Genomic DNA, 27400 nt, shown 5'->3' with positions numbered 1-27400 from the left:
CGACTGAACTTTTTTTTTCAATCACTATACATTATGAGAACTAAAACCTAAGAGTTTACTGTGTATGGCCTGAAATCAAGAATTGTAACATAAATCGATATGTTTTTTTGGTAAGACAGAAACCAAAACCGGTCCTATAGGTCAAGTCTTTAATTATATACAAGTGTTCCTTTAAAATTCCACTGGAAATTTATATCACTTATATGAGCACTCGCCGCACTATCTGCTTTTCATTTCCTCCACAAAAAATGTATCCTCAGCCACCTTTATACGCTCTTAGTCAGGGATATGAACAGCCATTTCAGCATTGAAACATTAGTTTTTGAAAGATATAATTAGTATCATATATAACTGCAGCAGTGTGTGCATACAATTTGATGATGATGCAGATCTTTAAACCACTACCAAAACAGTTGCAAGAACCATTGAATGTGGCAGTCTGTTTACCCCAATTCACAGGCTGACATTATCTGTCTATGTAATTCATGAAGAGACCTATCTGAAGGAAAACAATACTTTTTGAGTTTATCAAATCCTTACTTTACATGAAGAAATAATTGCCTCATCGTGTTAATGATATTAGAAAATATTAAACTTAGGTAACAGTACCTTTCATTTCTTTTATGAATGGAGGCTGGTTTCAATGACCAATCAAAGTACCGAAGAACTGACGGGAGTTGATTTTATCGATGTTTATTTATTTTAAAATCAATGATACTATTTTGCATGACAAGTTCAGGTAGTTTCAAATCTGTATTTGAATTACACACATTTTTATAATACGAATTTTCGGACTTTTTCGACACAGGAATGTTGATAAAACCCCTATGAATTCAGTTAAGGATAGAATAAATTCAATCAAACTATGTATCAGTGATAGAAATATTTCTGGAAAATTTATTGATCCAAGCAGTTGAACCCTCGTCTCGTTCAACCAAACGCTCGGCTGTCGCCGTTAATCTCCAACAAGCAAGAGAGACTCTCTGCTTGTCGGAGATTTTCGAAGACAGCCGAGCGTAGAGTACGAGACTATATTGAACTCTGGCGTTAGAATACATACAACTACAAAAAATATCGAAATCGTTCGTACCATTTAAAAATCTGACTATTTTCAAGGTATTTATAAAAAACAATGCTTAAGCATACATTACTTCGAATTTATCAATTATTCTCAAGAACTAAGTCTTGTCAGCGGCGATGATTTGTACTTTGGTCCAAACACTGTTTCACTTTCGGTTTGCCAGAGTGACTGCATAGGAGAGTTGATTAAAATCAACTCACAAAAAATGCAACATGAAACAAAGTTTACTGGTAACTATTTTGTTTTAACTTAGAACCAGGAATAAATGCCAGTACTTATAGAGATTGAAAAAGTATGGACCAAACAGTACTACCGGTAGATACAATATGAAAAATAATTGTAAAACTCGACCTCAACCTTGTGTTCAATTTGTTGTGCATTTAGGCACAATTTTAGCTCATCTGAGCTGAAAGCTCAAGTGAGTTTTCTGATCACTTTTTGTGCCCTGCGAAAGTTCATCTGAATTTTTTTTCGGCTTAATTCGTATCCAGAGCCTCTTGTCCAGTATCAAAGTTTCACAAAGCATCCTTTGTTGAAGGGCTTTGTAGTTTGTTAAAATAAAACTCCCTTAAAAATGGATTTAATTAGGAAATAATTAGTAAAAAGGTGTAACATTTTTTAAAGTCTTAATTTTTAAGACCTGAAAAAAACTCTGGCACCAAGCATCTTACATATTGTGCTGTTAGATTTAATTTTTTTCAAATCATGACCCATATGGGTCAGGGAGAGGCTTGTGTTTTGGTTCAGAGTTCATCAATAATATAGAGAGAAGAGCACTTCCTTATTCTTTTTTTTTTATATATATAAAATGAAGGCAGTAATCTGTAAAAGAAGAAAAAAACCCAGAATTTTGGTACCACTGGGGTTCAGATAGATCCCGGGGAGGACCTTTTACTTCATACTGTAATTCTTGGGTGTCATACATTGTAGAAAGGCCACAACTGGGTGGGATTAGTTCCAATTTGACATCAACATGCTGTTTAAAAAAATCCTCTGAAGAAATCCGAGGATGTAATATTTTATTTGTAGAAATAATTTGAATGTAAGCTAACTTAGAATCTTTAAGTTCCTTTATACCTTCGCCAAAAGGTTCAGAGAAAACTAGAAGAGAGTCCCAATGTATAATTATATGTGTACATTCCATTTTGGTTTAGAGATGATCCACACATTTGTCGGGTGGACTCAGTACGTCCACAAGCATACATTTTAAAACTTGCAGTACACATGATAAGACATGATAAGTTACGAGTTATCTTTCTTTACATGGCGTCCTGGTGCATTTTGCATTGCACTAAAATGTACAAAGTAGGTTAAACATGACCGATGTACGAACAGTATGTATTTGGTTGATCAATCCAACATTCAACCAGCTATTTCCCTCTAACGTTCTGTCTCTTTCCCATGTGAGTGTTCGATTAGCGTTTTAGAAAAACTGGAGTCGAAACATGGGTGGAAGTGTAGACCGTCTTCGGTTCCAACATTTACACGTTTTCCAGAATCAAAATATGAGGGTTTGCGAAGAGAAGTGGATGTAAGCTATGCCTGTCCACTTTACAAAATAGAATAAAGTAGTCCATCCATAACTGTCAGACATGTACGTCATATCTATTAAATTGTAAATATGACAACCTGAATCCTAGTTAACAAGTTTGGAATTTTAGAAAAAAAACCCGAAAGGTAACAAAGAACTGTGAACGCTAACGCCCGTTTCCCGCCTACATTTCGCATCCAAATATTTCGGATTTTCTGTCAGATATTCAAAAACAAATTTATCTACTAAAAAGTGTGATCAAATCCTAATTGATTTATATCAAAATAAAATTTGTAGTCTTTATAATTTTTAAACAAAAGTTTTGCTTACGGGGGGGGGGGGGGGGGGGGGGTCTAAAAAATTTCATCGAAATCGGTCCCTATGAGTGAGGAAAATATTTTTTAGCGGTCGATGAAAATATTATTTAGCGGCCGATATATGCATAAAAACTTAATAATCACATGTTTACGTTAGATATTAATGTAAAATTTCATTTTAATTCATATCTGTTATTATTTTTCGAAAATTTACAAGGCAAAATTCTTTTTTTGGAATGTATTTCGGTCTGTAGACATATGTCCCCCCCCCCCCCCCCCCCCCCCGGTGAAACAACAAACCCTTTGGTAAAAAAAAATGCCAAATAACAATATATAAAACCCCTCATAAGGAATTTTTGTTTCACGGGGGGGGGGGGGGGTGTTTTAAAAAAACATTCTGTTTTCTGTTATTTTCTATTATGAAATGAGCTATTTTAACCCAAAATACAAAGTTATCTCTCTTTGTTTGATCAAATTATTTATATTTAATGAAAATATACATAAATGTTTACATGACATGCTAAAAAAAGTGATGTCTACGGGGATTTTGTATTGCAGTTAGCCCGGATGATAACGTTGTAAAATTGCGCGATGTATTCCGAGTGTATTCCGAATGGAGAAAAGATGTAAACATTCCCCCTTATAAATCTCCGTAAGGAATCTTTTTTCGTTTCTGTGAATTTTTCCGAGTGAAAGATGATAATGTGTCAATGAAATTATCTTGGAAATTGTCCCTTTCAACTTTTTCAATTGCACTTCTTTCACAGGTATGTGTATTTTTATTAAAAATCGTCCAAATGTGCTGCATGAATATCTTGGGTCAGACTATACCTAAAGTAAAGAATCAAATATAATACTAAAAACATTCGTCTGAAACCGTTAATCTTAAAAGAAAGCGTTCAAGTTTCAATACTTCATTATTGACAAAATAGGGTTGTATTTTCTCTATTGTCAAACTTATGAATATTTATAAATATAATTAAGGAATAAGGGATCATTCTTTGACATATTTATTAGGAGATCCTTCATGCAATGCAAGATAAACCAATTATTTCTTGAACCACGAATTTTTGATTAAACGAAAATAGCCGATTTTTCATGATTCTATCCATAGTTGATAGCCCATATGTTTGATATGAATGTCTCTATCTTTGGGTCTTTTGGAGATTTATTGTGATAATTAAGAAACGTAAAGAACTGGTTGTCTTTGACAGCTACGATTCTTAAAGACCGTTAACCGTCTCCAACTGACGTCATATCTGTCAAATCGAGATCCAAGAACGGGGACATCAGAGGAACTGGAAAGAATACACTGGCCGTACACAACTATCATGTATATCTTCTTTTATACAAAAGGCTTTATCCAAGTATAGATTGTTTAGTGTTTACATTCTAACCCCCCCCCCCCCCAAAAAAAAAAAAACACACACAAAAAAAAAAACGAAAACAAAACAAAAACAAAGAAGAAATATTGATCTGCGTCTGATGACATGATATTAAACAAATGACCTCTCCATTTTTTGATCGGCCGATTTGAAAAACTTTTCTACATCATGCCTGTTTAGGGCCATGTTGCATCATTTTTCCTTCCATTCCATTTGTCCGACTTAAGAACAATTCATTTTATACCCCTTCCATTTTCAACGGTAAAGAAAAATAATAAAACTTACCCAGCATCAAATAACCAATATTTACATTCCACACTTTTTTGTTTGTAAAGTGTGTTGAAAACTACGGCATTCATAGCACTGTAACACACACAGGGTACTCAAAGGTTAAATTGACGAGTTTTATTTAAGGAATGAATTCAATATTTATTTGTTTTATACGATATAAAATGGTTTGAGGCAGTTTATGCTTTATAAACCGCGAAGCGGTTTATAAAAAAGCGTAAACTGTTTCAAACCATTTTATATCGTATAAAACTAATAAATATTTAATTCATTGCTTATTATTTAATTTTTTTTCTCTTCATTGTAGATAAATACGGTCATTTGACCTTTAAAATGACGTAAAATTATACAAAATTCAAACGTAACGTCAGGCGTATTGATACATTTTTGACGTTAGTCTTACTATGACGTAGGCAACATTCTTTATACGATATAAAATAATTTTTTAGCCAATCAGAAAGCGCATTACATCCAGAATTAAATTATTATGATGTCACAAACGTTGAACGCTGTAAACTACAACGTTACAAGCAAAAATCATTGTTCACGCTTGTGGCTGTTACAGTGGCTCTTCCATTAATAAGAACTTACCCTTAGGATAAAATAGGTATTTTAAGGTATAAATCACATTTGCAGACAAGGCAAGAAGTTAAAAAAAATTGTAATTTTTTTAAAGATACAGTCTCATAACTGCATTGCTCAAATTTTATGCACACATCGCTGCAGTTATGAGACTGTATCTTTCAAAAAGTAATAAATCAATGCTTAAATGAACCACCTAAGAAAGCATTCTATTGTTTGAACAGACGCAACCAAAAGCTTCAACAGTTTTCCTTGACAATGTCATACGCAATGGAAAAACCAGTCTAACTAAAGCTAGTCCCCACAACTATCTGTCCCAAGATATATTTGTCGCATATTTTCTTAAATTATTTGATAATTATAAATCCCTTATGAAAAAATCCCAAGATTTCCCTTTTGAAACGCCCCTCTAGCTTGTCAGGTTTTAAAACACTGCTAAAAATACTAGTAAAAAGTCTACGGGGATTTTGCATTGCATTGGGCATAAAAAAGCCCGGATGATAACGTTGAAAAAGTTTGCGAGGTATTCCGAGTGACTTCCGAATGGAGAAAAGATGTCAACATTCCTTATTGTGAATCACCGTAGGAAATCTGTTTTCATTCCTGTGAAGTTTTACGAGGGAAAATGATAATGTGTGAATGAAGTTATCTTGGAAATTTTCCCTTTCATCGATTTCAATTGCACTTCTTCCACGGGTATGTGTATTTTTATTAAAAATCGTCCAAATGTAAAGCATTAATATCTTGGGACAGGCTTAAGTAATTTATTTCGAAATAGTACGGCCTGGCTTTAGTATATATATATATATATATATATATTTACATTATATTTATATTTATTTTATATATACATACATATATATATATATATATATATATATATATATATATATATATATATATATATATATATATATGGGTCATTATCAAAATATGCAGACTTTTGAAAAATGAAAAACATGAGAAAATTATTGCTGAAAAAATTACTTTGATTGCCAAAAACACATTTAACAAACAATGAAGTATAACATCTAAAAATTTGCAAACATTGGAATCTACCATTTGGTTGATAATTAGACTGAAATTTAATTAACTGTGAACATTTTGTCAGTGGTGTAACAGGTATATAGTATAGGAAAAAATTCTTAAATAAAATAAAATAATTTTTTTAAAATGATGGACATAAAGTTTATATCAACAAAATTCATTTAAAGTTATTAGAATTAGATAACAGAAAATATTTGACACATTTACATAGTGACCAACATAACATTTGAGACAAAGTCTTGCTGTTACCCAACAAATTTTTAATTTGAGCATTAAAAAGAACACAACTGGATTTTTCTTTCAATGGAGCATAAAAAAGACATTACTAAAAATGCACTGGAGTTTTCAAATATACATGTATTATTGTCAGTTAATTTTATTTGGAGAAAAATGTTCATGTTACACCACTGATTATTATGTTTTACCACTGACATAAAGTTACACCACTGACCTAACGATAATAAATAAGAGATAAGCATGTTAAATTTTGTAAAATAAACTAATTTCTATTTTTGATTGCATTTAAAACGTGATAAATTTGATCTTAAATAAAAGTTTTCGTGCCTCATTCTTTCATAATCTGAAGATAGACACACTGTTACACCACTTATAATCAGTGTTACACCACTGACAGAAAAATTGCATGTAGATGTTTTTTTACAGTAATTCACTCATTCTTTGATGTTATATTTTTTACTATTGGCTTCCACACACTTTTATCCACCTTGTACCGAGTTCGAACTTTCTTTGCCTCATCAATCTCACAAACAACATCGTCAATACTATACCAGCTTATATCAATCATAGATTTTGGACAATTTAATTGAATTTTCTCCAATTTTCTCCAAAATCAATGCATACAACGCATATACACTTCCTTTTTGTCTATATATGTTTGTTGAAGCTCAGCTAGCATTTGTTACCTTTAAGCATTTGAAAGATTTTAGTATAACATAATAGGGAATGTGAAATGTCAGTGGAATAACATATCTTATAATACACTATAAGTCATTAAAAAGTTTGATTTTTTAATAAAAATAAAATGTGGATAATTTCATTTCTTTATTAGATTAAATTTGTTTTTACTTTTATCTTTTAATCATGTATTTAAATGAGTAAAACATTATTAGAGCATACAAAATGTCAATGGTGTTTCAAATAATGTCAATGGTGTAACAGGTCTCATTTTCCAGATTAAGAAAACACAATTGCAATTAAATAGTCAAGCTCTCTTTATTGTGACAGTGTCTAACTTGTAAAATTGATAAATAACAATTGTTCAAAATGCTCAAAATATATATGAAATGGAAGAAAAAGTAAAATAATTCAATAATGTCATGTGGTGTAACAGTTTTGTCAGTGGTGTAACAACAATTTTTAGTTACACCACTGACCGTTATACCACTGATGTATCCATAGTAAATGTAGCAGTATGACCAAAGAGAACAGATACTACACAAAGCTACATAGCCTATGTTATAATGTGATAAACATTCATCATTCATGTGAAAAACTTTTTTGTTCTTTCATAATAGAAAACCTTAAATAGCACGTTATCCCACTGACACAGTTTACATTGTATTTTTCGGAGCAAACAAATATTTTCTGCCATATTTTCCATCACAATGAAGTCATCACTGATACATTTATCTTTTTAGTTGCAGGGAATGATGTCACTATGATCTGGGGGATTCCAACTGTAGTACAATATTATTTACTTGATGTATTTTAAGATATTTTTATATAATTTTCCTTGTAACACCAATGACAAAAATTTTTTGTACAAGCATATATCTCATCAAATTCATTGTTTTTAAAAGAGAACTTGTTAAGGAGCATAGCAGAAATTAAAATATGAATGTTGTTTTAAAAATTAATGGTGATTTTTGGAATAAAACCTCAATATTATTGAAGATATTGTAGGTTAAAGACGTTCGAAAAATTTAATGACAACATAAATTCACTGAAATCTCATAGAAAATAATATTTTTTTTATACTTTAAGCAGTAAAATTGTCGATTTATTTGTTCAACAATATAGGTTTAAGTTTCTAAAATCCAATGGTACTGTATATATTCCCCAGAACATTATTTTTCCCCCTTTAAATTGACACTGACACAAAAGGCTGCATATTTTGATAATGACCCATATATATATATATATATATATATATATATATATGTATATATATATATATATATATATATATATATATATATATAATTATATATAAAACTAAGTGCGAACGGAGTCAAGGGCGAACGGACCTAGAGCGAACGGCGTCAAGGGCGAACCTGTTTTAGAGCGAACGAACAGCCAATCACCTCCGCATAAACCACGTGGCGCTTTTGTTTGAACTAAGATGGAGGAATTTGACAAGCGGATATTTGAGGGTCTAACAACCCTGGGACTTAATAAGCTACAATTTGCTATTATCAAACTAAAATCTTGTAATGGGACGGAAAGTATATCATTTTCAGAGGTCTCTTGTGGATATGAAGTGTTGAGGGACAAAACAAAACAACGGCCATGTTTTTTTCCTTTTACATTAATCTTCAATGACGGAGTTTCTTTCTTGGAAACTATGGAGAAAGCAAGCAGTGATGACATAAAAAACATGGAACCTCACATGAAAGAAGCTTTTTTACGCCTTAATGCATTTTACAAAGCTAAAGGTGAGAAAAGGAATTAAGTAATGCAGGGTTTAATATCCCTTAAAGAACCCAATTTAATTGAAAATTTCCCAAAATAATTGCGTAATAATCAGATAATGTGTTATAAAACATGGAAGATAGGATGCTGAATGATTTTGTACCTATGCTGAATAAGATATCCTTATCAAAACACAGGCACCTGAATTTTTAATAATCAGTCGCTCAGTTAGCCAAATATAAAAAAAATTCTACCTCCTCTATATATAAATACACATTTAAATTATAAATTTGTATTTATGTATAGATGAGGTAGAATTTTTTTATATTTGTCTTATTGAGCGACTTATTGATAAAAATTCAGGTGCCTGTGATCAAAATATCTGAGTGTCCTGTCAATATGGTTTACTGTAATGAAAACATCAATTTAATGATTAAACATGTAATATGAAATGAAAACCAAGAAAACTGTATAAAGTTTTGGTTTTTGCTAACTTGTGTTGAGTAATATTAGTTAAACTGTTTTTTCCCAAAAGAGCAATTTTTCGATGAAAAAATTCCCAATTAAAAGGGTACAGGACCCGGCCTAGGTACCAAAAATATTCAATTAAGCCCTGTATTGAACTGTGTAAAAGGGGATTTTTGGTTAAATAGTTAAATTGGACACGCATACATGGTGGTGACAAAAGTGAGTACCGTAATCCACTGAATATAATACACAGTAGTGTAAAATACGCACCCCCCCCCCCCCCCCCCCATTTTGGATCTGAAAGTGGTGAAAAAAACTAGTTCGGGTGTATAATGCGCATCCAAAAAATTGACCAAACTGTAATGCTGAGTATTAACAAAGCAGTTATACACACTCAATTTCCTACTGAAAATAAGAAAAACATGATAATTTTTAGCTCGCAGAGACGAAGTTGGGGGGGGGGGGGGGGGGGGGGCTTATGCTATACCCTCAGCGTCGGCGTCCCACCTGGTTAAAGTTTTTGTAGCAGGTCCTGTATCTAACTTATTACTTGTCCTATCTTCACCAAACTTGCATGGATGATGTATCTGGACCTACTCATGGACTTGAGAGACTTGGATGCTTACTCTGGGCCATGAATTTCAGATGCTGGAAGAGGTTAAGGTTTTTAGAGCTGGTTAAAGTTTTTGGAGCAGGTGCCCTCTGATGATTATATCTTAGTTATACCCCCGCAAACGAAGTTTAGAGGGGTATATTGGTTTCACCCTGTCCGTCTGTCTGTCTGTCCGTCTGTCCGTCCGTCTGTCCCTCTGTCTGTAGACGCAACTTTGTCCCCCCTATAGAATTTTTTACTACTGCATGGAACAGTCTGAAAATTTGTACATATGTTGAACACCATCTGAAGATGTGCACCTGCAATTTTTTTTAAGATCAGACAAGATTTAATGATTTTATGACAGTTTTCATTTTCCTTATTCTATATATTATACACTGATGTTGAAAAGTAAGGGAGGTAATCCTTACAGACTTTCGGTTATTAATTAATTAATAGTAAACACTCTAAAATATATTTATATTAATACATCCAGATGGAGGTTTTTTGTCTTTATTTCTTAACTTAATTTATTTTTTATAAGTATTCTATCAACTGACAATGCAAAATTTCTGTTTGTCATTGATAAATTCTTAGGAGCTAATAAGAACATCAAAGACAAGTGTGGCTGAATTCAGTTGTCCCAAGGGGGCCATTATCTGAGCCATGGTTTAGATGGAGCATGGGTTTAGGGAAAATTGATAATCTGTAAAATGGGCGGTGGTTTTGGGGTTATTTTAATACTGCTTCATGTAAACCAAAAGTTTCTATCATTATAATGAAATAAATAATATCATTATTAATAAAGAAGTTAGCTATTATTAGAAGCTGTTTAAATTTATTAGTCAAGTAAATTGATGAAGTGACCCTATAGGGCATTAATTTAAATGAAATTCAAAATTACTGATATGATTGTAGTGTTTAGGCAATTTTAAAATTGTTTGTAATATTAAATTTTCTTTTTTTCATATTTTTATGTAGTATGCTAATTATGATAATGTTTTGGGATTTTATCCAATTTAACAAGCTCATCAAAGAAAATCATAGTCCTATGGGATCAATTTTCTGATAGTGAGTTGCATTGTACCATAGGAGAAAGTGAGGAAAATTTGAAACAACTAATTGCATCTGTCAAGACTCTGATTAGAAAGATATTCAAAGTGTTATCAACAGAAGAGCATTGCTTGGCTATTTTCATTTACTGCAAAGGGAGGGGTTATTGTCACTTTGTTGGTTTTTCTTTAAAACAATGAAATAAAAAAATATCACCAGATACATAAATTTGTAAATGTATTACTGTTATACATATGTATTTACAGTGAAGTTTTGAAAATTTTGATTTTAATTTTTCTTTGTTAACTACATGTGTAATTGAGTTTTTTAACAATTCTAGAATTTTTTTTTATTTATGTGTCGCAAACCTTTATTATACAATTCAATTATTTGTCCCATTTGAAATTAGCCTTGCGGGGGTATTAGTCCCAATAGGACAGTTCTAGTTACTACTGGTCCTAACTTCACCAAACGTGCATGGATGGTGCGTCTTATGATACTGATGCACCCGACAAGCTTGAATGCTGAATCTGAGCCGTAGGTTTCGGATGCTGGATGAGGTTAAGGTTTTTAGAGCTGGTCAGCTGGTTAAAGTTTTTGGAGCAGGTGCCCTCTGATGATTATATCTTAGTTATTAATGGTCCTAACTTCACCAAACTTGCATGGATGGTGCATCTTATGATACTAATGCTCATGACAGACTAGAATGCTGAATCTGAGCCATAGGTTTTGGATGCTGGATGAAGTTTAGTTTTATGAAACAGGTCACTTGTTTAATAGATAATAGTGCTATTTCAAACTTGCATAGTTGATTTAACTATGATATAAATGAATTGCATAGGTATCTCCAGATGCAGAGCCTGATCTCCATTACCAAGGATGCTAAAAGAAATCCTACGTCATTCAAACTAGCTTGATAGATGTATTTGTTGTTAAATGATAGAACATGATTCCTATTATATAGTATTGTATCATATGATACACTATTGTTTTATATGATACAATATTATATCATATATTATTTTGTAAAAAATTTATATGATATGATATTGTATCATTTTTAGCTCACCTGAACCGAAGGTTCAAGTGAGCTTTTCTGATCACCCGTCGTCTGTCTGTCCGTCTGTAAACTTTTCACATTTTTGACTTCTTCTCTAAAAACCACTGGGCCAAATTTAACCAAACTTAGTACAAGGCATCCTTATGGGAAGGGGATTATAAATTGCTAAAATAAAGGGCTAATCCCTTTTTGAAAGGGAGATAATTGCGAAACAGTGAGTATAGGGTGCATGTCTTTAAAAATCTTCTTCTCAAGAACCACTGCACCAGAAATGCCAATATTTACATAAAAGCTTGTATATATAGTGAAAATTTTAAATTGCAAAAATCGTGACCCCCGGACCAAAACTGGGGCCCCAGGCAGGGTTCAAAGTTTAAAATAGAAATACATAGGAAAAATGTTTAAAAATCTTCTTCTCAAGAACCACTGCACCAGAAAAGCCAATATTTACACAAAAGCTTGTATATATAGTGAAAATTCTTAATTGCAAAAGTCGTGACCCCAGGACCAAAACTGGGGCCCCAGGCGGGGTTCATAGTTTAACTTAGAAATACATAGGAAAAATGTTTAAAAATCTTCTTCTCAAGAACCACTGCACCAGAAATGCCAATATTTACACAAAAGCTTGTATATATAGTAAGGATTCTAAATTGCGAAAATCGTGACCCCTGGACCAAAACTGGGGTCCCAGGCGGGGTTCAAAGTTTAACATAGAAATACATAGGAAAAATGTTTTAAAATCTTCTTCTCAAGAACCACTGCACCAGAAATGCCAATATTTACATAAAAGCTTGTATATATATTGAAGATTATAAATTGCAAAAATTGTGACCCCCGGACCAAAACTGGGGCCACAGGCGGGGTTCAAAGAAACACATAGGAAAAATGTTTAAAAATCTTCTCAAGAACCACTGCACCAGAAATGCCAATATTTACAAGAAAGCTTGTATATATAGTGAAGATTAAAAATGGTAAGAATCGTGACCCCCGAACCAACACTGGGGCCCCAGGCGGGGTTCAAAGTTTAACATTGCAGTATAAGGAAAGTGTTTAAAAATCTTCTCAAAAACTACAATGCAACAGTTTGTGGGATTACTATGCAAGCATCCTCAAATTGTCAAGATTCTAATTTGTGGAAGCTGTGACCCCTAGACTAATACTGGGGACCCAGAAGGGGTTCAAAGTTTAACATAGAAATATGTAGAAAAAATGTTTAAAAATCTTCTTCTCAAGAACCACTGCACCAGAAATGCCAATATTTACACAAAAGCTTGTATATATAGTGAAGATTATAAATTGTAAAAATCGTGACCCCCGAACCAACACTGGGGCCCCAGGCGGGGTTCAAAGTTTAACATAGCAGTATATAGGGAAAGTGTTTAAAAATCTTCTTCTCAAGAACTACAATGCAACAGTTTGTGGGATTACTGTGCAAGCATCCTCAAATTGTCAAAATTCTAATTTGTGGAAGCTGTGACCCCTAGACTAATACTGGGGACCCAGAAGGGGTTCAAAGTTAACATAAAAATATATAGGGAACATGTTTGAAAATCTTCTTCTCAAGAACTACAGTGCAACAGTTTGTGGGATTACTATGCAAGCATCTGTGGCTATTGTAGTTTCTAAACTGGTAAAATCTAATACTGGGGCCCCAAGAGGGGTTTAAAGTTTAACATAGAAGTAAATAGGGAAAATGTTTAAAAATCTTCTTCTCGAGAACTGCAATGCTACAATTTGTGAAAAAAATATGCATGCAAGCTTGTATAATATAGATTCAATATTTTTAAAATAGTGACCCCTGGACTGATGCTGGTGACCCAAGACGGATTCAAATTTTATCGAAGAAGTATGTATGGAAAATGTTTTAAAAATCTTCTTTTTGAGAACTACATTGCTTTAATTTGTCAGATTACTACGTAAGCATCCTCAAAAAGTGTAGATTCTAAATTATAAAAGCCGTGACCCTTGATCTAATACTGGGGCCCCAGAAGGGGTTCAAAGTTTAACATAGAAATATATATGGAAAATGTTTAAACATTTTCTTCTCGAGAATTACAATCCTACAGTTTGTGAGATTACTATGCAAGCATCCTCAAATAGTGTAGATTCTAAATCGTTAAAGCCAACCATAAACCCTGGACCAATACTGGGGCCCCAGAAAGGGTTTCAAAGTTTAAAATAGAAATAGCATATGATACCAAATTGAATGTTACAAGGAACTGTTGTTCAGGTGAGCAATGTGGCCCATTGGCCTCTTGTTTTTGTATATTATGATATTGTATTATGATACTGTTATCTATAGTATTGTATAATCTGATTCAATATTGTATAATATGATATTGTATTATATATATTATTTTATCACATGGAATAGTTTCATATGATATTGCAATATATAATATTGTATTGTATGGTTTGATATTGTATAATATATAATCAGGGTTGGAAATAATAGCCCGCCCGACCGCCCGAGACGGCCTGTTTCATCTGGCGGGCGGGGGCGAAACTTCAAAAGACAGCCTGGCGGTCGGGCTTATTTTAATAGCCAGTTCCTATTTTTAAACTGAATATTATTTACCTCATTCACAAAAAGTACAGACGCTGTCACGTTGTTAGGTGTCGTTGAGAATTAGGTAAGATCTAGAAATTGTAATCTATTCACTCAATGGTCTGGATGATTGTTATAGCCAACCAGCGTTGGTAATACAATTTTGTTTGGCAATATTACAAATGAAGCAACGAGCTAGATGATACGCAAGCTTTTGAGGTTGTCAAATCCCTCAAAGCGTCCCTTGATTGACGCTAAAAAAAACCAACAAACTCTACGACCAAAATAAAAGACGCCGAACGATAGTGAAGAATTTGAATGGCTGATAAGTGATGAACCTCTTTACAACTTTTAAAACAATAATTCTTAAACAATTTAGTAGCAAATAAACACACAGCCATCCACAAAGGAACAATAGTTTGTTTACATCAAAAATACACGTGCTTGAAAATCAAGTACGAGCATTTCCACCCCCTGCCGAAACAATTGGCATAAAAAAATCAAGTGACCCCATATTTTTACAAAAGTTAGAAAATCAGGCATTTTACACATTTTTTTCCATAAAAAATAAAGCCCCTGTCACTGGCGGAAAACCCCTAAAACAAAGGAGAATTCAGGAATTATTTTGCCTCAGTTATATTTTGAACCTTCGGAAAAATAGTGTTGTGAGACCTATAAACAATTAGCAGTTAAAAGGAGTGCATCTGACCGAATAAATAAATTTTTATCACATTTTTTCACTGTTGTTTTTTTAAAATTACCTTTCAATATTGGATCTCATTATTGTCACTTTTCAATCTTAAAAATTGTTGTGAAAGTTCATGATTATGATATTTTGTTTGCTGGCTACCAAAAGAAGGTTTATAATTATATACATGTAGATGAATAGTTTAATTTTTCAAAGCATGTAAAACTTAATAATAAGCCTTCTTTGGGTTATGTTTAGATATGGTTTCAAATAATTAATGTAAAAGGTGAAGATTTCCAGGGGTCTGTGTTTCAAATGTAAAAATAATGAACATTTTTATCAGGAGTGGCAGATTTTGGGCAGGGCTGGCAACTTTTAAAAGTAGCCAGCCCTGTGGCTGGCTGCTATTTTTAGTGAATTTCCAACCCTGATATAATATCATATAATACGATATTATATAAATAGTGCCTGTTTGGGAGGGTGACAGTTGAAATTGACACCCCGAGAAAACCATTGTCAACCGACGCGAAGCGGAGGTTGACAATGGTTTTCGAGGGGTGTCAATTTCAACTGTTATCCTCCCAAACAGGCACTATTTATTTTGTTATACTGAATGTCTTTTTTAAAATGTTTAAGAAAATTTTACTGCTTTTATATAGGAATAACGTGAATTCTACAGCGAACCGTACGCGCATAATTTTCGCGCATGTAACATTTTTTAATGTTACCCGTTGCTAAGTGTGTTGCTAACGCTGAGGGTAATAGCAAATATTATTAACTGCGTCTTAACCAATCAGATTTCAGTATTTAACATGAAAGTATAACAATGTATAATATGACATTGGTTTCTATAATTTATTATAATATCACTTGTTGTTATATTGTTGATATTGTAATATATAATATTGTATCATATGATACGATATTGTATAATATGATATTGTATTATATAGTATATTACTATATTAGTTAATATTGTATCATATGATATGATACAATGTTGTATCAAACTATATTGTATCATATGATACAATATCAGATTATGTATCAAATATGATACAATATCATACAATACAATATCTTACTATATTATACAATATAATATCATATGTTACAATATTGTGATGTATTTTGTAATTTCTCTTTGGGCAAACGAAAAAACAAACCAAAATGCATCACGGGAATGTTTAGAAACGGAACCATTTGGTTTCGTCCCCCAAATGATTGGGTTTATTCACCCTGCATGTTATGCATCGATTGTAAACAAAGCAAACTTCAGAAATATTAGCGAAAAAAATGTACACAGGTTATTTTTAATTTGCCTGAACATTATGACCTTTATTTATAGCGATGTCAAAGTCGTAATACAACCATACCGGTCTCGACATCAGGGGCAAATTTTAACATGAAGCGAAATAATGCGATACCCTTTTATGTTGTTTGTTTTGTTAACAAATTTTGTGCATAATTTTTTTCTTTGAAATTTGGCTTAATTGACCGGGGAAACTACTGCAAAGTCTATTATTATACACATACTTAGCATAACCAAGCATAACCATCGTTAAAAAGCGTACACAAAATTTGATATAAAATCGGACCAAGCAGCTTTAACAAAAGAAACTTTATTATTTTTAGAGTTTAACGAAACCTGTCTGAAAAAAGTCTTTGACATGAAACTTAATGGTGAAGAAATGGCAGCTACAGAGACGGATATAAGCATAACACTTGCAGAGCACTTGCTAGGAAAGCTAGCCCCTGGAGAGTCCTACAAAATTGATAATAAAGCAAGGGGAAAGAAGAGCTGCAGGTGTGGATGTAAAGTGACGCCTGTATTTGATGGAACAGGAATAGGTATGAAAAAACAGTTATGAAGGTACTTTTTTCATTGAACAGAACTTATAAATGAGGCCTAAATTAAAAATTGATTTGTTTGATGTACTCCGACCGACCCATCAAAATTGGCCCGACTAAATCGTTTTTTAATCACTAATCGAAGTTCAATTTTTTTTTTGGAAAAAAAAATATATCGATCATATTGGTTTAAAAGTTTAGGTTTCGTTTGTTATATCCCGAAGACGCTTTAATCCATAAAAATATTGCTTGTAACTTGCAAACATCTACATAACATCTATGAAAAAAGATCATGGATGAAGCCATGCTTTGCTCATTGACAATACAGTTTCAACCGCATGCCGTGCACTGGATATTTGTAGAAAACTGGCTGTCTGACATTTTAGTTATTAAATAGCATTTTAAGAATAAGATCATAAAAGCATACTAAATTCTAAGCTTTGTTTGTTTGTAAATCATCTTGAAATTTGTTTCTCTGACGCATGTTTTTTCCCAGGGACGTATGTATATATTCTAACTTAGTATATACGTCCTTAGTTTACCGTAGTTTGCAGAATTTAATATGCACTTTTTTTCTAGAAATCTTCTTTGTGATAAAGGGTTGCGTACTATACACCCTAATGGAATTTTTATGTTTTTAAACGGGTAGAACATTGGCTATCGTTAAATCAGTATATAGCCTTTTTTCTGTTTGTTTACAATTAAGAAAAAATATTGTTTGAAAATGTATTGCTCATAGTCCATTGATAAATAAATTGTATTAAAATGGCCGTTTAAAATTACTATAAACTGTTTATTTAGCAACCTGAGCTGTGCATTCACCATCTCCGTGTACGCCGCCATTAAAGATGTTATTAATAGATCTGTGCAATAGATCCCAATTGCGGGCCTGATTGAGTTAGTCTACCCTTTTTTTTTTAATATTAATACGCAATCTTAAGGACCTGATTACGGTATATAATAACTATTATTTAAATTAAAACAACTCATCTTGAAGATTCGTTTCACCTTTATTATTTATTAACACCTCTGCGGTCCTATCGAAGCCATTGTTGTACACACATGCGCTTGCCACTAATTCATGCTGATTATCTCGGACATACAATGTATCATCTTTAGTGAATACCCTGTTGTCTGTGATCAGTCACCCCTTCAAGCTGTTTGAAGATTACCGCTATGCAGGAAGTCAAGACTTTTAAAACATCTTCAGCAGAAACATTACATCGTGAATGTAAAATTTCCAGTACAAAACATTTCCTCGTACACTTTTCCCTGAATTACCATGACATTTTGGTCAAAAGTCTTGGTGCCTATTATACACCTGAACTACGTTTTTTTTCTCGAATTTTCAGGCCCAAAGTGGCAACTGTGTTTTATATTCGGCAATTAAATTACGAAATAGAAAATTATATGTCAGATTTAAAAAAAAAAACAACCTACCTACCGACCCACTTTTGAAAATGTGGGTCGGAGTACATCAAACAAAAAAAATTTTGATGATGGCCTGAGAAGATGTGTAATAGTCATACACCATGGCAATACTTTCGATTTCCATTAGCGCGCTCTTCAAATTAGAGGCGCGTTTAGTCGTGTCTCTGGGACAACCGATAAACACTGTTATGGCGGAGAATACAAATTACCGCAGTCTTCAATGTGCCGATCTGAACGCTATTTTAAAAGATAAAGGTTTTCCCTATTCCAACAAAAGAAAGGAAGAACTAATAGATCTATGTGAAAGCGCGGAAGCTTTAAATTTACCAACCATCGGTCAAATTGACGACGATCTCGGGGCATCTATTTCGAGACGTACCGTCAAAGGTAAAACGTACCCGGACCCACGCAGCAATACGCAGCTGGACTGGACAGAAAATCTCAGGCGTATGCCATCTATAGATGCCTTTGATATTGCAGCATATCTGCAGAATTTCTGTGGCTGGTCCACGGAATGATTAGAAAGACGCAAATCTAATAATGCATACAAGTTGCATTGTTCTGGCCATATTCATGGTGTCGTGATGGCTCCATTAGGTGAGTGAATTATGGCTTTGGTTGTTTACACATAAAAATTAAAATTTGTATGAATATATCTTATATTCATACTATCTTTAAATTTTTATAATTTGAATGAATTACCGTATTTTTCGGACGAATCGTCGATGCGGACGACTAGTCGAATTGCTCATTTTTAGCCTAAATTTTAAAAAAATCCTACGATACGTCGATTCAGACGATACGTCGATCTTATCGCTTTAAAATGGCGTTATCAAACTGCAAGTAACATTATCAGTGTATGATGCACAGATCTCCAAGATATTACTACCAATTATTATTAATGATTAACATTTAAACATTTACGCTTTATACTTATGCATCATATTTTCAAATACCGGTAGCATCTATAAAGTCGCTTGCATTGTATACAATTCCCGATATCGCGTGTTATGTAAGTTGTATGAGTGAAAACTAAACTTACTTCGTCAGAAATATTTTATTTCCATGTATTAAAATGATTATCCACTCTGACCATTGCCAGTGTATTCGCCATTACGTAACCCGTTGACTCGGCGCGTGGTCAATGTTTGTTTAACAATTTCCGGTGTCAGAAGCATGCACCTGTCTCGTATCGAACGTCAATGGGGGATCTCAAGTGGAGGAAGATTTGCAATTATTTTCATTTGATTTAACTTGTTTACTTTGTGTCCAGAAATGCAGTTAAACATTATTGCTTTACATAGACAAAAATGTAGAAAAAAAAAAAAGAAGTAAAAAATAGATCGATCATTTGTACGACTTGATAATGACGATATACGACATACATACGTTTCTTCACAATGGCTATTTAACAACAATCAAAGAATGTATTACAATTTATTAACCCTTATAACGGTACGCTGTATATACACAGGGAGTGAACACGTACATGTATAGATCTCAGCCTTAGGGCACGATAATTAGCACAACCGGTGTCTAAACTCCAGCATTTTTTGTTCCATTCGAATTTGGTTTTAATTTTACTGTGCAATGATATCTTCCCACTAGTAATGTATGGATGCCATGTGACGACGTGTTTATAAAATGTGTTTATAAAAATGGAATGGTAACATTTTAAAATTGATTAAAGACATGTACCATTTTTAATTACCGTTATTAGTATGTATACTAGTGCTTACAAATGAGTGAAAACGATAATTAATTAAGATGAACAAGGAATTCAACAAGGTAATTTCCAATCACACAACCAACTAAAGGTGATTAAAACCAAGATTTTTAATGCTATTTTTGACAATTTTCCGACCTCAAGCCTAAGATAAGTCGATCTTGACGATAAGTCGGGTGCTCTGCTTCAGAGAAAAAAAATACCGACTAATCGTCGGAAAAATACGGTAAATTCCAGGGGATGGTTTGTTCTTCATAAAGCGAAAATGTGTTCCTGAGACAAAACAGTCTAGCAGCCCGTAATGTCCATGGATACTGCTTGAACAAACAGGACATGTTGTTTCAGCTGAGTGTACCTGTGTTGCGTAAGTTTGTATTCACTTATTCAACGTACAATAATTTAAAAATTATGTTATTTTGCTTTCTGACTCGAAGTTATTTGGATAGTTTTTAGCTCACCTGAGCTGAAAGCTCAAGTGAGCTATTCTGATCACCTTTTGTCCGTCGTCCGTCTGTCCGTCCATCCGTCTGTCTGTCCGTCTGTAAACTTTTTACATTTTGAACTTCTTCTCTAAAACCGCTTGGCTAATTTCAACCAAATTTGGCACAAAGCATTCTTATGGGAAGGTTAATATAAATTGCAAAAATGAAAGACCAATCTTTATTCAAAGCGGAGAAAACATCGAAACTGTAGAAAAAGGGGGGTGCATTTTTAAAAATCTTCTTCTCAAAAACTACTGAGTCAAATTCAATGTAATTTAGCATAAATAATCCTTATGGAAAGGAAAATGTAAATTGCAAAAATTATGGGCTAATTCTGTTTCAAATCTGAGTTATTACGAAAATAATAATAAAGGAAAGGCGTGTTTCAATCAGTTTATAGCTTCGGATTCGGTATTCCATAAGTTATGGTAAAATGGGTAGGCAAACCCGGGCCGGGGCAAAACAAAAGATTGGCAGTTATTAATATGCCAATCTCATTAAAATTTTGAGGATATGTTACGGACAAGAATATATGTTTATTCGCTGTAAATATTGCTGCAAAACAATGCGTATTTTGGATTTGACGATTGCAGATCTGCCCCGGCTTTATTTTGCCCCGGCCCGGGTTTGCCCACCCATTTTACCAAGACTCGTATTCCATACTCTTTGTTTAAGATAAACGGGTCGATCTGACAATGATGAATTAGTTTGTTGTGCAACAGTTCGCATACGAAGGGGATCTTTGAAACATGCAAAATACATTGGTGCCGATTTTGTGAAGTAAATTGAGGTTAAATATTTCAGTGCGTTGACAGTTTTCACATGTGACGGTGGTGTTAGCTTGTTTTGATTTTCGTTTCGTTTTCATTATCTATGCTTTGTAACCTGGGAACTATCGCCTGTATTTTGTAATTTTTACGTATCAAATCAAACAGAGACTTCGGTAAATCAGACAGTTAACTGTTTACCTGCGCAAATTAAGCAAAATCTGATGTATTTAAAGAGTACTAAAATACTATTCATTCTATCGGTAATTCGGTATGGTCTTTTGCGTAATATTATATTAATGCAATGTGTTTTGTTGAGATGCTTAGCATTTTCTCGAGTTTATTCATAAGTTTAAATAGAGTTTAATATCGCTGACGGAAATATGTAGGTATATACTTGTATATATCATATACTTGTTTATGCTTTATTTTGAAAAATAAATTGTGCACTTTATTTGTTATACAGAGGACCCCGCTTATTATAACACCTGTTTAATATTATAGTTAGGTTAATATAATAGTTTTTCAAAACACAAAACCATTTCTTAATAAATCATTGTATTTTACATCGGTTATTATAGTAGCTTAAATAGTGGACCCCGCTTAATATAATAGAAAGATCATGCCTGTCAATTGAGTTTCACACCTTTTTCTCGAGCTAGCCCCCCATGAGAAGCTTGTATAAACACTCTGACTTCCCAAATCACTTTGAAATTTACCGACTGTGCTGGCCAGACGGGATTAGTCACACCTCACTGCACGTGGCTTGGGTACTTTACCTATGCACTTAACAAGTGACATCACTGTATTATTGAGGTTTTTTACAGTTTGAATTTAAGTGAATGCCTCATGTTTTTGTAAATAAATTTATAACAAATGGGACATTTTACATGGCTTAGCATATGGTACATGATGTTCCATTTGACGATTTGTACTGCAGTGAAGTAGTGACAAAGTCTTTTTTTAATATGCTTCTATTTTATAGGAAGAATGGGCTAAATAAATAAAAGAAAATAAGAAAATTCTGCATAACTTTGTGGTTTATTTGATTTTTAGGTCACCTGAGTCACTCAGGTGACCTATTGCAATTGGTCTTCGTCCGTCGTCGTGCGTCGTGCGTTAACAATTTTACATTTTTAACTTCTTCTTGGAAACTACCAGGCCAATCGTTACCATTTTTGGTGTGAAGCATCTCTATGGTAAGAAGAATGTAAATTGTGAAATTTATGGCTCTACCACCCCTGGGGTGCCACGGGCGGGGCCAAATATGCAAAAAAAGCCAAATTTTCAAAAATCTTCTTCTCTACTTCCACACATGTGAGGAAAAAACTGAATGCATGGTTATGATGTCCATGAGGCCCTCTACCAAAATTGTGAAATTTATGGCCCCTGGGTCAGGGGTTCTGGCTCTAGGGTGGGGCCAATATGGCCATATAGTAAAAATGTATTAAAATCTTAGAAAATCTTCTTCTCTACTCCCATATATATTTGTTAAAAACTAAATGCATGGTTATGATGTCCATGAAGCCCTCTACCTTAATTGTGAAATTCATGACCCCTGGGTCAGGGGTTCAGGCTCTAGGGTGGGGCCAATATGGCCAAATAGTAAAAATGTATTAAATCTTAGAAAATCTTCTTCTCTACTATCATATATATTTGTTAAAAACTAAATGCATGATAATGATGTCCATGAAGCCCTCAACCTAAATTGTGAAATTCATGACCCCTATGTTAGGTGTTCATGCTCTAGGGTGGGGCCAATATGGCCAAATAGTAAAAATATATTAAATCTTAGAAAATCTTCTTCTCTACTCCCATATATGTTTGTTAAAAACTAAATGCATGTTTATGATGTCCATGAGGCTCTCTACCTTAATTGTGAAATTCACGACCCCTCGGTCAGGGGTTCAGGCTCTAGGGTGGGGCCGATATGGCCAAATAGTAAAAATGTATTAGATCTTAGAAAATCTTCTTCTCTACTCCTATATATATTTGTTAAAAACTAAATGCATGATTATGATGTCCATGAGGCTCTCTACTAAAATTGTGAAATTCATGACCCCTTTGTTAGGTGTTCATGCTCTAGGGTGGGGCCAATATGGCTAAATAGTAAAAATGTATTAAATCTAAGAAAATCTTCTTCTGTACTCCCACACATGTGGGCAAAAAACTGAATACATGGTTATGATATCCACAATATCCTTTACCTAAATTGTGAAATTCATGGCCCTTGGGTCAGGGGTTCAGGACATGGGGGGGGGGGGCAATATGGCAATAAAGTGTAAATGCATATAATGTTTAAAAATCTTCTTCTCTATTCTCACACATCTGTAAAAAAAAAACGACTAATAATTATGTTTACCAGGAAGTCCTCTACTGAAATTTTAATTTTCATGTCCCCTGGGGTATGGGTTTTGACTCTAGGGCAGGGCCAAAATGGATGTATAGATGTTAATGCATATAACGTTAAAAAATTATCTTCTTTACTCCCACACACCTGAAAGGAAAACTAAATTCATTATTTTGTAGACCAGATCTTTTAGTTTTTCACCAAAATTATAGGTTTCACAGTTCTTTTTGAATTAAATGTAGTTGTCATTACAAATTTATAATTTTTCTACTCCAGTATGAAACCTAATTAAAATGCATATATGAGACTCCATGACAAGTTTGTGTATTGGATATATGCTACTCAGGTGACCGTTAAGGCCAATTGGCCTCTTGTTAATGAAAGAAGTTATTAAAAACGAATTGTCTCATGAATGCCTTATTAGATTTAGTCAAAACCGGAAGTACAGGAAGAAAACAAAATGAAAGCATGTCAACTTATCGGAAGCATATTGGTGGATCTTGCAATTTTCCAAGCTTGTAATAGAAAACTTCATTCATGAAATTAACTTTTATGAAGCATTAAAAGTAAAGTTTTAGAAGAAATCATCAATTATTGCGGACATTACATCGTCTAGAAATAGATAGTAATAATACATGACGTGAATAGGCACTTAGCATACTTGTACACATTGAATTTAGCTGGGTACGCTTATTATTTTAGTTCGGTTAATATAATAATTTTTCCTGACAAAATAACTATTATATTAAGCGGGATCCACTGTAGTGCATGTTTCTTATGTTTAATTGTTTACAATTACTATTTACTAACCATATTTGAGTGTTAAGCTTCGAATTATAAGCAAGATACGTAGATTTGCTCACAATTCTATGTACACAGATCTGAGGCCATTCTTTTTTCCCACTTAAATGCTGAATAGGAAATACCAAGTTAAAAATCTTAAGCTGAATGTAATAAACTCATGTGAACAAAATATGACTCAAACCTAGCAGAATTGTGAGCTCTGTATCTTGCTAATAATTCTACGATTGGCGCTGAAATTTTGGTTGATCATTAGAAATGTCTCGCTAGATCTTGTACAAAAAAATTAAAGGATGATATGCTGTATATAACTACTCTCTGGGGCCCCCTCTTAATACAAAGAAAAATGTGAAATCTACATCAATTTTGATAGTTTTTCAGACATGAGTAAATAAAAACGACACCGTTAAACAATTTCCATAGTTCTGACACATCTCTGTTGTGGGGATAAAGGAATTATCGCTATTCCTAAGAAAATATTACAGCGGAAAATTATCCTGGTCTGTATAGCCATTTTTTATTTTTGTTTACTGTTTGACTGTTGTTTACGCCAGGTAAACAACAGTCATTTAATTGTAATGGAGAAGACAAATTAAATTTTTGAATGTTTTTAATTTGAGGAATTGAGCGGATTGGGGTACAATTTTCTTCTTCACATCTATAGGATTTTTTTTAATAAAATGCAATAACTATTATATGATATTTTTTTAAAAATACAATAACTAGTAAGTAGTTGAGGAAGAAAATGTACCTATATGCTCTCATATATTTTGATCGCTTATGGGGGTGGGGGTGGGGGGGGGGGGGCAGAACGAAAATATAGGGAATTGGAAGTTAACAGTGTACCCCTACCAAATGTTTAGTTTTATATATTGCGTAGGATTTTCTTATTCTGGGTAAAAATAGTATTCCATAAAGATACAATGTCAAAGATTACGCGTATGCAAAAATAAGTGTAAAATTCGAATACCGTAATCCGGTGAATATAATACGCACTTTTTTTCCAGGATTTTTTACCGTGAGAAAGGGGTGCGTATTATACATCCCTATAGGATTTTGACACATTTTTTCCCTAGGTGAAGCACGGGGTATCATACTGGCGTAATACCTATGCTGACCACAGACAGAACCGATACCCCGCTATACATCGTAACTTTACTTCATTATCACATATACATTAATATTTAACCCTTGGGAAATCATTGCTGTAGCATATTATTAGAGAAAATGTATAATTAAAGTATGTTTATCAATAAACTTTTTCAAAACGGCCTTTAAAAATCAATTTGAACTGCTTATTCTCTATCTCCGTGTATGCCGCCATTACAGCTGTTATTTATAGAATGTTTAGATAACCGGGTTTGGTTGGGCACGTGCTTATTTGTAACCGATTTTTGAAAATAGCTTACACATCATTTGGCTCATTCTAAAGCATTTTCATTTAATGGTAATTGATTTATTGCAAATAATTATGAATATAAATAATTATATAGCCCATTCCTTTAATTGAAGCCATTGTTGTGCTCCCCAACGCTAACGCTTGACACCTTGGTTATCTCAGACACCACCTAAGGCTATACGTGTACTATAAACAACACAAATATTTATGCATATATTTTATTATGTTCCAGGCATCACAGATATCATTAGTAGGCAATTAACATTGAAATCTGTTAAAACATTTAAACATACAGTCATTTCAAATCACTTCACTTCAACAATACAAATCAGAGTCCTGTTTTGTAATCAAGGTGTCACTTTCAACTAATCAAAAAAATAAATAAATGACAAACATATATAAATAGAATGAAACAGCATACAAGATATTAACACTGATCACATCAAAGCACTGATCACATAAGCACTGAACACTTAAAATCCTTCGAACTCCTCGTCGTCACTTTCACCGAACATCCTGTAGATGTCTCGAAGCACAGAGAGGGGGGTTTCATCTTCACTGTCGTCATCATAGACAATGTCGTTTCTGTCACAATCTTCTTCGGTGTCGCTGTCCTCTGTAGATGTGGATGGAGTTTCCTCCCAAAGAATGTCGTCCTCGGATCCATCGAGTGCGTTGGAAATGCAGCATTTCTTGAAGGCACGGACGATGATCTGGGGATCAAGTTCTTCCCACGCTTCTTTGATCCATGTGCAGATAGTGTCAAGTTCGGGTTTCCGCATGCGTCCCTGAGCTGTGTATGTATGCTGGTCACCGGACATCCACGAATTCCACTTCTGTCTAAGTGCGACTTTCATGGGCTTGTTCACACTGACGTCAAGGGGCTGTAGAACACTGGTCATTCCTCCGGGAATAATGGCAATGTCTGTTTGGTGAGTCTCTTTCAAGATGTTCTTTACAGCTTCGGATCGATGACAGCGGAACGCATCCAACACTAACAGGCCCCGGTCAGCACCTGGTCGTCGTCCCCACACTTTCCTGATCCAGTCCTTCGTGATGTCATCGTCAAACCAACCGTTGGGATGCACGTTCACGAAGATTCCCTTGGGAAACTGAAGTTTAGGCATTGTCTTTCGCTTGAACACAACGTACGGTGGCAACTTTCCCCCATCAGCAGTGCAGGCTAACATCACAGTAAATCTGTTCTTCTCGTTGCCCGTTGTCTTGATGGATACTGTTGATGCGCCCTTGGGGTTGACAGTGGTGTCGGCGGGAAGATCGAAAGTCAGCGGAGTCTGGTC

The 27400-nt window shown here is 33.8% G+C and overlaps 1 protein-coding gene across 5 annotated transcripts in view; it reads left to right on the top strand.

Moving 5' to 3' along the window:
• Positions 1 to 8571: 8571 nt before the first annotated feature.
• Positions 8572 to 27400, top strand: part of LOC128182051 (uncharacterized) — a 69628-nt gene continuing 50799 nt past the window's right edge. The window contains exons 1-2 of one of the 5 annotated variants that reach the window (XM_052850660.1): positions 8572 to 8906; positions 16928 to 17143. In XM_052850660.1, coding sequence (XP_052706620.1) covers positions 8594 to 8906; positions 16928 to 17143 — 529 coding nt within the window. In that variant the 5' untranslated portion in view covers positions 8572 to 8593. The other 4 variants (XM_052850664.1, XM_052850663.1, XM_052850665.1 and 1 more) reach the window with 4 other exon arrangements.

This window comes from Crassostrea angulata, chromosome 4 (assembly GCF_025612915.1).
Source record: "Crassostrea angulata isolate pt1a10 chromosome 4, ASM2561291v2, whole genome shotgun sequence".
Lineage (NCBI taxonomy): Eukaryota > Metazoa > Mollusca > Bivalvia > Ostreida > Ostreidae > Magallana > Magallana angulata.
Note: the sequence above shows the minus strand (reverse complement) of the source record. Positions and strands in the feature narration are given on the sequence as shown.